Genomic DNA, 14,138 nt, shown 5'->3' with positions numbered 1-14,138 from the left:
GTGAAAAGAACATGACAGTATCTAATTATGATAACCGTGCCTAGGCTATATGTTTACTCTAGTGTTCTTCACAGGTGGCATCTCACGTTATGAAACATTTTCAGATAAAAACAATTCATTATTGACAGCGTCGATTTGGCACGGAGGCACGTTCTAGCAAGTCCCAGGTGAACTTGAGTCTCTTCTAAATATTGGATGTGTCACGTAGGCTAGTGAACGACCTCACATTGCTTATGATGCTCACACATCACATGTAGAGAGATCATCTATAGCAGTAGTTTCAAACTCATTCCAGGAGGGTCGCGTGTCTGCGGGTTTTTGGTTGTTCCTTTCAACTAAGACCTGGACAACCAGGTGAGGGGAGTTCATGACTAATTTGTGACCTTAATTCATCAATCAAGTACAAGGGTGGAGCGAAAACCCTCAGTCACTCGGCCCTCTGGAATGAGTTTGATACATGTGATCTAAAGCATATATTCTATGCCCATATAGAGGTTATTTAAATCTTAATAAACAATACCTCTATGTGATCTGTGACATTATGCATAATTGGGGTTAATTAAAAAGTTATAATTTCTGAACAAATCCCCCCCCTTCTTAAGAGCAATAACACGACTATAACTTTAAAGCAATTAGATAGATTCACAATGAATATAACCATTCTCTTTCATCTTCTGAGAAATGTGATTGAGCAGTTGACTCAAGTTGACTGCACAGTAAACCTAGGCCTACTGGTAGATACAATCTACAGCTGTTAGGGATATTGTTAACAAGACCATAGTAACAGCCAACAACATTGACAAAGGACTCATATACAAAATAGTATTTAAATATAGATCGAATAAGATGACTATTACATACGTACGGTAAATGCTAACAAATTATTTATTACGAAATGATTAATGCGTTGTTCTGGGTGAGGGGAAAAAACAGGCGCAAGAAGAAATCTCGCCTATCTTTTCCCTGGATACTGCCAGCTCCTCCCCCGCGCGCGCAAGGCTTCATTCGATCAAATCCTTCATCTGGGACCACTTCGCCGAGTCGCACTTTTTAACACTGCAGAACAATTGGACGAGCCACAACTTGCGACGATTTCTGTTGCTTAACATCAATTACAGTCACAAAGGGAAGAGAAGAAGAGAGTAAAAAAAAGACTTGTATCCAGACTATCTTTCTCTGCCACCAGCTATGGAGAGGGGGGTCAGATTATGCCCTATTTGGCACACCAGCGTTTTCTGGTTTCTGCTTTTGATAATGCTATCTTTCTTTTTAGCCGCTAAATCAGAGATAACTTGCAGATCATGTCAGCCGGGGGATAAGGGGCCTATTAAGGAATTACTGCTTAAAACGGACACACGAGAATTCGCAACAGGGCACGGAGGGGAAGTTATTGGAAATGGAGACGGGACAACTGCTTCACGGAGTTTAAATTCTGCAAGTGCCGAAACTCAACAGCTTGATTGCGCAGCTGGATCCGATGAATGCATCCAGGGGAAATACATATACTCAAGGCGAATACGGAATACTGACATACTGCTCCGTCCCAAGAACGCACTACTCGATGGAGGAATGCAATACGGTGGTGGTAAACAGAGAAAATTCACCCCGCGCGGTGAGTACAAAGTTTCCAACCTGAAAATGAACCGTCATGTAGGTAATACAGATGTCGGGAAGGCTCGCGCAGATTTAATTCCCGGCGTCTCACACAAGCACAGAGTTCGTAGGGACAGCCCGAGAGCTAATATTGGGGATGTTAAAGTGAAGTCCTCCGGCTCACCCCAGAGAAGGGAGACACTGCCTCTGAGTTACTCGCGAGAGGGCATCACCTCACGGACTGGGCGCAGCAGAGTGACACGGTCCGAATTGCGATGGAGCAACGAGGACAGAAGAGCGGCCAGTTCGAGGCAGGACGAACTCAAACTCACCAGTTCAACCTTCGCATTGACCGGAGATTCCGCACACAACCAAGCCATGGTGCACTGGTCTGGGCAAAATAGCAGTGTAAGTGAATACTTGTACAGTTGTTTTTAAATAATATGTGGCCTATGTGCGCATTCACGCAGCGCATCAATGGAGATAAAATGTAGCCATCAGTTTGACTTTGATGAAATTGCCAATAATTTAGGCCTACGAAGGTGTGTGCGTGCGTGCGTGAGTGTGATGGAGCGCGCATAGAGTGTGAGATTCCCAAGATTAATTCCGAGGCAACTGTGCATGCTGTCATCCCCAGTATAATTGCCAAAGCCTATTCGACATGCATCTCTTTTGTTGTTAAGTGATATCATCAAGTGACTGAACAATCATCAAACAAATCATGGCAGAGACAATCGAGACAGTTAACACAATCACCTCAGCATTTACTCAGCATGCTTTGCAGAGAGAATCGGTCTGACCCTCCTCCCCATTCCTCATTACCCACTTGTAGTCCTGTCTGTAACGAAACTGATTTCATTTCAACACATCACCAGCCCCCAGTCAGTCATGGCAGAAGTGACATCCCCCATGCCTCCAGGTGTTTCTGAGGGGGCATGAAAAACCAACTTCCAAAGTTTGACCGTATGCACTTGCGGTGGGGGGATATCAAATACACCAACATATATTACCTATTTCTTCTGTCGAGGCAGTAGTAACTAATGGTCATCCTAGGCTCTTGTCAAGGGTTTCCCAATACAAAGTGGTGCACATTTTTGTTCCTACCCAGCGCTAACACTCTACTGTACTGAACTGTACTCTATATTGTATTGAACTCTACTCTACTGAACTGTACTGTACTGAACTGTACTCTACTGTGCTGAGCTTTGATGTCCAAACTTATGATTGGTTCAGATTTTGTCCGGTTTGAACTCTACTCTATACTGTAGTGTAATGAACTCTACTGTTCTGCGCTGTGCTGTACTCTACTGAGCTGTACTCTACTGTAATGAACTCTACTGTTCTGTACTGTGCTTTACTGTGCTGAACTTTGATGTCCAAACTTGTGAAACATAGACATCTATGATTAGGTCAGATTTTGTCCGGTTTGGACCAAGCAAATTGGGTTTTATTTGGGGGCAGAGCTCATAAAAATAATAGCCAGTGTGTGGAGTTATACCCAGGGACCCATGATGAAATTCCATTTTTGTAATTCTGTTACCGGGTGTAAATTCAAGTCAATAGCTGTGTTCGAATAGTCATACTAACTAGAGGTCGACCGATTATGATTTTTCAACGCCGATACCGATACCGAATATTGGAGGACCAAAAAAAGCCGATACCGATTAATCGGCCGATTTATAAAAAAACAAACTTTATTTTTTATTATTATTATTTTTAAAATTATTATATATATATTTTTTACAACAATTACAATTACAACAATACTGAATGAACACTTATTTTAACTTAATATAATACATAAATAAATAATGAAACATGTTCAATTTGGTTTAAATAATGCAAAAACAAAGTGTTGGAGAAGTAAAAGTGCAATATGTGCCATGTAAAAAAGCTAACGTTTGAGTTCCTTGCTCAGAACATATGAAAGTTGGTGGTTTCTTTTAACATGAGACTTCAATATTCCAAGGTAAGATGTTCTAGGTTGTAGTTAATATAGTATTTATAGGACTATTTCTCTATACCATTTGTATTTCATATACCTTTGACTATTGGATGTTCTTATAGGCACTATAGTATTGCCAGTGTAACTCCCAGCTAACTAGCTAGCCATTTCACTTCGGTTACACCAGCCATTAGGTTGATAGGCTTGAAGTCATAAACAGCGCTGTGCTTGCGAAGAGCTGCTGGCAAAACGCACGAAAGTGCTGTTTGAATGAATGCTTATGAGCCTGCTGCTGCCTACCATCGCTCAGTCAGACTGCTCTATCAAATCATAGACTTAATTATAACATAACACACAGAAATACGAGCCTTTGGTCATTAATATGGTCGAATCCGGAAACAATCATTTCGAAAACAAAACGTTTATTATTTCAGTGAAATACGTAACCGTTCGGTATTTTATCTAACGGGTGGCATCCGTAAGTCTAAATATTCTTGTTACATTGCACAACCTTCAATGTTATGTCATAATTACGTAAAATTCTGGCAAATTAGTTCGCAATGAGCCAGGCTGCCCAAACTGTTGCATATACCCTGACTCTGCGTGCAATGAACGCAAGAGAAATGACACAATTTCACCTGGTTAATATTGCCTGCTAATCTGGATTTCTTTTAGGTAAATATGCAGGTTTAAAAATATATACTTCTGTGTATTGATTTTAAGAAAGGCATTGGTGTTTATGGTTAGGTACAATCGTCCAACGATTGTGCTTTTTTCGCAAATGCGCTTTTGTTAAATCGTCCCCCAGCGTTGCATCGATTATATGCAATGCAGGACAGGCTAGATAAACTAGTAATATCATCAACCATGTGTAGTTATAACTAGTGATTATGATTGATTGATTATTTTTTACAAGATAAGTTTAATGCTAGCTAGCAACTTACCTTGGCTTCTACTGCATTCGCGTAACAGGCAGGCTCCTCGTGGAGTGCAATGAGAGGCAGGTGGTTAGAGCGTTGGACTAGTTAACTGTAAGGTTGCAAGATTGGATCCCCGAGCTGACAAGGTGAAAATCTGTCGTTCTGCACCTGAACAAGGCAGTTAACCCACCGTTCCTAGGCCGTCATTGAAAATAAGAATGTGTTCTTAACTGACTTGCCTAGTTAAATAAAGCTATTTAAAAAATCGGCGCCCAAAAATACTGATTTCCGATTGTTATGAAAACTTGAAATCGGCCCTAATTAATCAGCCATTATGATTATTAGGTCGACCTCTAATACTAACTTTACTATTTGTGACGTAAATTGAGAATGTAGTATGCTTATTGGTCATAGTATGAATATAGTTAGTATGCCAAAAGTTCCCGGATGTCGTACTACATTCGACCAAAATATGAAGTATACACGCAGTGGACACTATTTCCGTACTTTTAGGGCCGATCATGCAATTCTTCAGGAAATGGGCATGGCTTCACAACATTTTCAGATTTGAAGAAAATGGCGGAAAATATGCAGCTGAAGTCCAAAGATAAAAATGTATTGTTTTAACTAATTATGACAGATGGTGAGCAATGTAATAATGTAATGCTGCACGTTATGTTGGCTGACAATGTGTTGGCTACGCTATCCTTACGAACCGCATAGTATATCATTACAGCAGTAGGTACTACCGGTATGTTAGCTAGCTACCTCGTTAGTTGGTTACTAATACATTGAACTTGCCAGTATATTAACTATATGCTATCTAACTAACTACCCAATGTTTATTGACTTGATTATTCACGTCATTCTTAGCTAAGTGGTATAGTAGTTGTGATTTCTCAATGGACATAAATTCGCTCTGGCTATCTACTCCAATTTCAGAGCACTCTCGTCTGAGTGAGCAAGAGCGTGGAAAAACTGGTGAATTTACGAACGCTCAACACCCGTTTAATATGGCCGGGGTCATTAAACATTGGCAAAAAAGCCCAATTAAATTGTTGCCAGCAGCACAGTTACAGGCACCAACGCTCTGGATAACATGCAAACAGCCTAACCATCTCTGAAGAGGTTGCATAGCAACAGAATCAACTTCCGGGTAGACAGGTATAGCGCTAGTATGCTCAACTGGCAGGGGTCATTCGTTTGTTTACAGTAAAATGAACTAATAGTATGTAGTATATACTCATTAAGTATGTAGTATACAGTATGTTAGTATGGCTGTGTTCGAATGCCCAATCTGTCATGTCATAGCTGACACCCCGTTCTTTCTGCAGACATCGTTGAATCTGAATTCGAAGCAGATATTTACATTTTTTGTAGAAAACGTGGACACAAAAAAAAACCAAGGGAGATGTTACCAAACTTTGCATCTGCACAGTTCTTCCAGTAAATGTGTTGGTTTGTTAAACTTTGAAATCAATGTTTTTTGTTTGACATACATTTGAATAGAAAAAATTGAGTCTCAGCGTAATTCTGTAACCGTGGAATTGCTCAGCAGCATAACCACCATCTAGCCAGATGGAACCTGTGCTGTTTTGTGATATGAATAGATTGGGTTCTAATTGTGTGCAACTGTGAAACAATTCCCCCCTCTCTTCTCGCTTGTGACGCAAGCAACTTTGTAATGAGCAAGAATAGAGCCTCTGCATTAAATATGTAGAGTTGTTGCTGTATGCAGAAATAAATAGAGACTTAGATTTTTCCCATCTGAGCACAAGTGCAAATAAACAGATGAGTTGACGATGCTTCATGGAGCAGAAATGGAAGTGTCTGTCTGTCCGTCTGTCGTTATATGGGATGTATGCTGCTGCTGCTGTATATCTAACCTATTGGGCATTTACATAGTTAAGGGTATTAATGTTCCCATATGCTTTGTGTGTGTTTGAGCCAGATTGGAATATGAAGGAATGTGCCTTCTCATGATAGCCCAAGAGACAGGGGTGGATTAAGTGATGGAGAGATGGAGTCATGCAGTAGAAGAGATGGGAGGTCTGTGTGTGTGTGTGTGTGTGTGTGTGTGGTGTGTGTGTGTGTGTGTTAAATACTGTATGATTTTACATGTAGATAATGGATGATTCATCTGATCATATCCAGTAAGATGAAACAAAGAAAAAAAGTTCAATTATGGAATAGTTCAATTATGGAAATGTTTGCCTCAAAAAGGAGCTAAGATAATTTGTACATTCTGATCATTGTTAGGAGAGACGTTGGGACAAGTTTGGGATTTTAAATCTCATGGAAAGGTTACAGCAAAAATGCCAGAGTCCCAACGGGGGATATGTGGCACTGGCATATTCCTTGCATGCACATAAAAGTGTGTCAGGAGACTGCATATTTACATTATTGAAATGTCAGGGCATTAAGTACTTTGCTTGTCACTCAAGATAACAAGATGCAGCCTGACACATAGTCAATCCATGTAACAAGTTTACTCCGCAGCTTTGGACTGCCTCGGAAGATGTAGAATGTGCCCACATGCATCATGGGTATTAATATGGATTGAGTGGTATGGAAGTCAATGGCTCAATCCTAAATCAACCCCTAAGCCTTTTGCCTTATGCACTTGTGGAGATCTGATAGGTTAGGTAGAAGTTTTAACTATATTTCTTACACCAATCAAATTCTCTCGGATCTCCACAAGTGCGTAGGCTGTAGGGCTTAGTGGTCCATTTGAGATTGGGCCAACGTAGCGTTGAAGCTTCATCCTTGAATTCATGTTGCCACAGTACTCCTCAGTATCGGGGATTGCTCAGAAACATCTTCACTTTAGTCATAGCAGATCTGGGTTTAAATAGTATTTGTTTTCTGTCAAATGCTTCAGCTGTGCTTGACTGAGCTTGCCTGGCGCAATGGAACCAATGGAAAAGTCCCAGAAGTACCAACCCCGCCCATCTGGGACTTCATGAACCCAGGTCTGAGTCATAGAACCAGAATCAATGAACCAGAACCAAAGCCAGACTTGAACAAAGCCAGGATCCATAGTCTGATTCCATTTTCCCAGTTGAGGCAGTTCTTTCTAAAGACAAAGACAAAACCCATACTGAAAATGAAACGAGTTCTTAGCCATACAATGATCAAACAAAAGCATTTGTCAGAGAAGTTTTTTTTTGAGCCGAACAGAAGAAGAAAATCAAATGTTTTAGTAGCCAATTAGTGAGTGAGTTGATCACATGAAGTTGGTGGAGAAGTGTGTTGTGAGAAACCATCTCTCACCAGCTGTCTCGGTTTGACGATGCTCTCACTCTGGCTGTTCCTATGTGTTGAAGGAATCTATTTATGGTTCTGTACAGCTGTCGTCTCGTACAGCAGTGGTGGCACATTTACAGCATAAAAAGAGAAACAGTTCCTCTTTCAAACTAACATCTCTGATGTTTTTCTGCCTCATCAAATGTTCTGTAATTTGCTCGTTTTCCAACAATTTGATGGTGTCAACGGGTCCCGCTTTAAATAGTGGCCACGGCGTAGCTAGTCGTGTTAAACCAAGTACAACCTGTTATCCAAGATGGCTGAAAATCAAACAGGCAATTTAAATGAGCCGTATGGTAAACTGACAGACCCACACAATCAGGGCCACAGCAGTTGAATAAGAGAACACAAGCATTGAAATGTACTATTACATATTCATTGGCCCTGTCAGAGAGGAGTTTGTGTTTGATGTTGCTATTTCTTTCCATTCATTTGTCACTTTATTATTATCCTGCACCACCAACTGTGCTGTCCCTGTATTCCCACTCCTCACACCCCAACTTCGATGTACAAAACAGTGAGTCACGGAGTGATATCACTTGAATACGAACAACAATAACAGCAGCCTAACAAAGGCGCAGTGCAATCCACTCTTTCAATTGTCCCCCATCTCCAAAAGGAAGTAGGTATAGAAACACATTTACTTGCATTGCAATGGGATTCCCTCCAAACTACAGGGGCTAAGGATAGGACTGAGCAACGGGTAAATATCTGGTCATATTCTATAACAGATACAAATGTTTGTCATAATGTGCTACATTCAACAGTTGAATGTGGTGTTTGGTTGGTGGTTGTGGGACTTTACACTAATATTTATTTGTGTAGACAGACATACAATCTTCTGATAAATACTGTTTCAATGCCATATGATTGGCTTATTATCTTACTAGAGAACACTTCCCAAGCTCTGTCCCCCCCCCCCCCCCCCTTCCACTGGTAGGAGAGTTAACTCTGGTGTCTGTGTCTGTCTGGGATAATTGAGCCACAGGGTATGTGCTGGGTCAGGCACTGATCAGGCGGCGGGCCCAGGGAGGCCGTCACGGTCCGCTAGCCAGCGTTTATTTACCGGTCTGGCTAACACAGCCCTCCCTCGTTTGCCTGTAAACAAAACCCACCAGGCCCAGGTTTGCTCTTTGTTTCTCACTTTTCTTTCTCAGACAACTCCCAGAGGAATTATTCACAAATAATAAAGACGGCCTGAGTTGGAAAACCTTATTAACAAAATCTAGTAGCGATATTGAAAGCATCAGCTTTCCTTGTTGTTATAGAGCCCCAGACTCTGCATGCATGGACAAATAATAAAACCGAGTTTATAAGTAATGTACCTGGGCAGCACTCTAATCCTCACCCTAGGAGGCCTCAGGAGTGCACACTTCATTTCAGTAAGTGCCCTTCCCCTACCTCCCGCCCTCCTCCACTCACACTCGCTGTTGGATCCTGTGTCAATCATATTTTGATATGATTTCATCATCTTTCATGTTTGCTTGCCCTGGACAATATTCCAGGTCCCTATAGTGTTAAGTGAAGTAGATTAGTTATTTACCAATAGAGATTGAATCAAGTAAAAGCCAACTGGTAGATAATGCTTGCTGAGAGCTTGGGGGTAAATAGATTGCGGGGCTGTAATCACTGGTGGTTCAATTTCAAGGGTTATCAGTGTAATGCTGTGCTATTTCCAGGGGATTGTAGGTGAAATAATTGGGTTTAAAATGTCAAGAAGTTGGACAGCAGTGATGGGAAGCCATTGTAGCACATTACTGCTGTAAAATAAAATATACTTATCTATCTTATCTGTTGTTAACCATACAATTTATTATTTAATTCAAACCAATTCATTTGGAATATGTTTACAGATTTTAAGGTTTGCACGAGCCAATTCAGCTGAAATGAACAACAAAACATTTGTCATATTCCTTTTTTAAAGTACCCCCTAGTTGACCTTTTTTGACAAATGTTGATTTATTCGGATACCTAACTCGCACTCAACAGTCAGTGGTGCAGTCATAGAAGTGCTAGTTCTCCCTCTCAGCACATCACACATCTGGATGGGTTCCCTCTTCATAATATCAAGTGACACGTCATATACCAGGCAGGTAGTGGTGGTGGCAAATGATCCTAAAGCCATCTCACGTGCACACACATACACACCGAGGCAGACGGCGATGGACATGATGATGGGAGTGATGGTGATTGATGCCTGGCTGTGTGTGTGTGTGTGTGTGTTTGTGTGTGCTGTGTGGGAGAGATGAGAGGTGTGCTTAGCAGGGCCATGCCATTAGAGGTGCATTGAAGCGCGGTGCAAAGGCCTGGCTTCAAGGTGGAACACGATCAGGCTCTGTGAGAATTCATCACTGTTCGGATATCGGCCTATGATTTATGTATGTACTGAAGAGTAGGCAGACATCTGAGGATGACTAAAATATGGAAGGGGATAATAAGAATGACTGAATTATGAATCAGGGTTTTCCTTCTGCACGTGTTTCAGAAAAATTCTAAATGACTTGTCATTGAGTAGGAAATAGTCATCTGTATATTTGTTGTGATGGCTGTTATGGTTGGTGTCATGCATCAGGTTAGACTACTTTAAAACAAAAACCCTGTTGTTTTGGTAGAAAAGTGATGTGTTCACTATAATGCGGATAGTGTTGATGTCCACACCTGCTTCAAAACTGCACAAGGCACAGAAAATATGAATCATTGGTGGCATCATATTCTTACAATTACTTGAGCAGGGAAACAGAAATTGCATTATCTCAAGTGTTGGATTTCCTTGATTGCCATGCTATTGAGTTGATTATCTTGTGTGTGCTTACTTCTCTGCTCTCCATATGGAATAGAATGGGCCCCAGTGCAGAGTTTTTCATATTAGATCCGTTTGGTCAGATGTATTATTTCTAATTTCAGATTTGATTGTAATTGTTGAGTTTCACATTCACAAGGCCTAGCCACTTTGGCAGTGAGTTGAGCCACTCATGTCCATAGCTCCATCAAATGGAGTTTGTCCTTGTAATAACCAGAACTGGACAGAAATAGTAGAGGTCCCAACCTCCCAGTAGGAGGATGGTTGAGTATCTGGACCGTACATATACTCACACATCGTGCTAATCCCATTGACATTTTGGACATTTGATACTGCACAAGGAACATTTGATACATCAAGCCACATTTCCACGTCTGTCTTGCTTAATCACATCGAGAAATGTTATACGTCCATCCAGCAACATTTCCCCCGGTTGCGAGATGAGGCGTTTGAACGACAGCTTTGTAAAGCTGCACGATTCCAGATCTGATGATTATGTCCCTTCAGTAAATAACTACAGAGAGATCAAGACGGATGGAAAAAAAACTATGAACTTTTATTGAATAGGTTGTTTTGCAACACACGGAGCTGCAACACAGTCCTCCAGAAACATACAGTAAGCCCTACATCAAGATGCCAGAATGGGTTCAGCTTTCAGCTCGTCTTCTACTCTCTCCTCTTAATCTCAGGCAAATGGGAAGGAATTGGGATGAATCGCTGTGCACAGAGTGTATACACATTAGTAGTTTCCTCTGAGCTCGTAGCAGCTCGTGTCCCCTCTCGCCATTCAGATTGACAAGGATGATTGTTGGCAGCTATTGAAAGACAGTCGGAGGTCCTCTTTAGGCAGCCAGACAGTCCTATCTAGGCCCATCTCCGCACTGATCAGGTGCAGAATTGTATGTGGCACAAATTGAATGCCAGGCAATCTGTAACCCCGAGGAGTATGGCTGAAAGCGAAGATAAAAATGATTTTTTTTTCAATGAAGAAACGCTGGGGAGGCAGACGGGGTGAAAGAGATGAGGTGGGATGAGATGACTGGCTCCAGTTAATTGACCAGGCCCAGATAAAGCAAGGAGACAGAGACCGGGGAGGGGGGGGGGGGGGGGGGGGGGGGGAATGGTAACCCACCCCCCAAAAATATAGAATGGCATTTTCTCTCCTTAGGAACCATCAGCCGACATGTGTTTCTCCTTTCAATAAGCGGCTGGTTATGTCTGGCGCCGTCTATGGGCACAGCGACAAAATCAAACTCGAGATTAACCTTGTTTTTGCCCCACTTACGCTCTGGGAAACCGACATCTCACAATACAAGGGACTTTCAGATTCAAAACAGAAAGCGAACAGCAAAGTTCTCCTTTTACTACCACACCCACTGGAGGTGGTTTTAATAGATTACGACGGACGACCTGAGGAGTGCTTAACAACGACTCTCTTTCTATGATGACCGATAGGATTCATGTCTATACTTTCTCCTCTGTACGTGACTTGGCTCTGTATCAGTTTCTCTATGCTATTATAGAGAACATATATACAGTTTTGATTTTTGTCACCCAATTTAAAAAAAAAAAAATTGCACGGGTTAGTTAAGTCCACACAATATTTATCCAGCTGCACTGAAGGCCATTCTGTTGCGTTTGTGTGTGTGTGTGTGAGAGAGAGAGAGTCAGAGAGAAACATCGGTAGATAGAGGGCGAGACAGACAGACAGAAAGCGAGAGAAGGAAGGAGAGAAAGGAAGGAGGCCAGAAAGACTAATCAATCTTACATGCGTAATTGACATTCCTCCTAGATGTTATTAAACATGCAGCACGCTTTTGCCCAGAACAAACACAGAATTCTAGCTGCCCGCTTCCGTCGCTACCCGCCGACAACCACCTGACAACATTAAACAACTGGAAAAAGGTTTACCACAATGGTGTGGTTGCACACAAAATGGATTGAGTACCTGCTATTGGTTACAGTATTCACTACAGTACAATACTGGATTATGTTCCTGCTATTGGTTACAGTATTCACTACAGTACAATACTGGATTATGTTCCTGCTATTGGTTACAGTATTCACTACAGTACAATACTGGATTATGTTCCTGCTATTGGTTACAGTATTTACTACAGTACAATAAATACTGTATTGTGTTCCTGCTATTGGTTACAGTATTTAATATAGTACAATACTGGATTATGTTCCTGCTATTGGTTACAGTATTCACTACAGTACAATACAGGATTATGTTCCTGCTATTGGTTACAGTATTCACTACAGTACAATACTGGATTATGTTCCTGCTACTGGTTACAGTATTTACTACAGTACAATAAATACTGGATTGTGTTCCTGCTATTGGTTACAGTATTTATTACACTACAATACAGGATTATGTTCCTGCTACTGGTTACAGTATTTACTCCAGTACAATAAATACTGGGTTGAGTACCTGCTATTGGTTACAGTATTCACTACAGTACAATACTGGATTATGTTCCTGCTATTGGTTACAGTATTTACTACAGTACAATAAATACTGGATTGTGTTCCTGCTATTGGTTACAGTATTTCCTACAGTACAATAAATACTGGATTGAGTACCTACTATTGGTTACAGTATTCACTACAGTACAATACTGGATTATGTTCCTGCTATTGGTTACAGTATTCACTACAGTACAATACTGGATTATGTTCCTGCTACTGGTTACAGTATTTATTACAGTACAATAAATACTGGATTATGTTCCTGCTATTGGTTACAGTATTTACTACAGTACAATAAATACTGGATTGTCTTCCTGCTACTGGTTACAGTATTTACTACAGTACAATACTGGATTATGTTCCTGCTATTGGTTACAGTATTCACTACAGTACAATAAATACTGGATTGTGTTCCTGCTATTGGTTACAGTATTTACTACAGGACAATACTGGATTGTGTTCCTGCTATTGGTTACAGTATTTACTACAGTACAATACTGGATTGTGTTCCTGCTTTTGGTTACAGTATTTACTACAGTACAATAAATACTGCATTGTGTTCCTGCTATTGGTTACATTATTTACTACAGTACAATACTGGATTATGTTCCTGCTACTGGTTAAAGTATTTACTCCAGTACAATAAATACTGGATTATATTCCTGCTATTGGTTACAGTGTTTACTACAGTACAATAAATACTGAATTGTGTTCCTGCTAGTGGTTACAGTATTTACTACAGTACAATAAATACTGGACTGAGTACCTGCTATTGGTTACAGTATTCACTACAGTACCATACTGGATTATGTTCCTGCTATTGGTTACAGTATTCACTACAGTACAATACTGGATTATGTTCCTGCTATTGGTTACAGTATTCACTACAGTACAATACTGGATTATGTTCCTGCTATTGGTTACAGTATTTACTACAGTACAATAAATACTGGATTGTGTTCCTGCTATTGGTTACAGTATTTACTACAGTACAATACTGGATTATGTTCCTGCTATTGGTTACAGTATTCACTACAGTACAATACTGGATTATGTTCCTTCTACTGGTTACAGTATTTACTACAGTACAATACAT

The 14,138-nt window shown here is 40.7% G+C and overlaps 1 protein-coding gene across 3 annotated transcripts in view; it reads left to right on the top strand.

Moving 5' to 3' along the window:
• Positions 1-1,019: 1,019 nt before the first annotated feature.
• Positions 1,020-14,138, top strand: part of LOC110485789 (VPS10 domain-containing receptor SorCS1) — a 153,697-nt gene continuing 140,578 nt past the window's right edge. For all 3 annotated transcript variants that reach the window (XR_005035469.1, XR_005035470.1, XM_036940436.1), the window contains exon 1: positions 1,020-2,001. Coding sequence is in view for 1 of the 3 variants with exons in the window: in XM_036940436.1 (XP_036796331.1) it covers positions 1,189-2,001 (813 nt within the window). In the remaining 2 variants the exon portion in view is untranslated. The remainder of the gene's footprint in view (positions 2,002-14,138) is intronic.

The sequence above is a fragment of the Oncorhynchus mykiss genome, chromosome 13, assembly GCF_013265735.2.
Source record: "Oncorhynchus mykiss isolate Arlee chromosome 13, USDA_OmykA_1.1, whole genome shotgun sequence".
Lineage (NCBI taxonomy): Eukaryota > Metazoa > Chordata > Actinopteri > Salmoniformes > Salmonidae > Oncorhynchus > Oncorhynchus mykiss.
The sequence above is the reverse complement of the archived record's forward strand: the minus strand, read 5'-3'. Positions and strand labels throughout refer to the sequence as shown.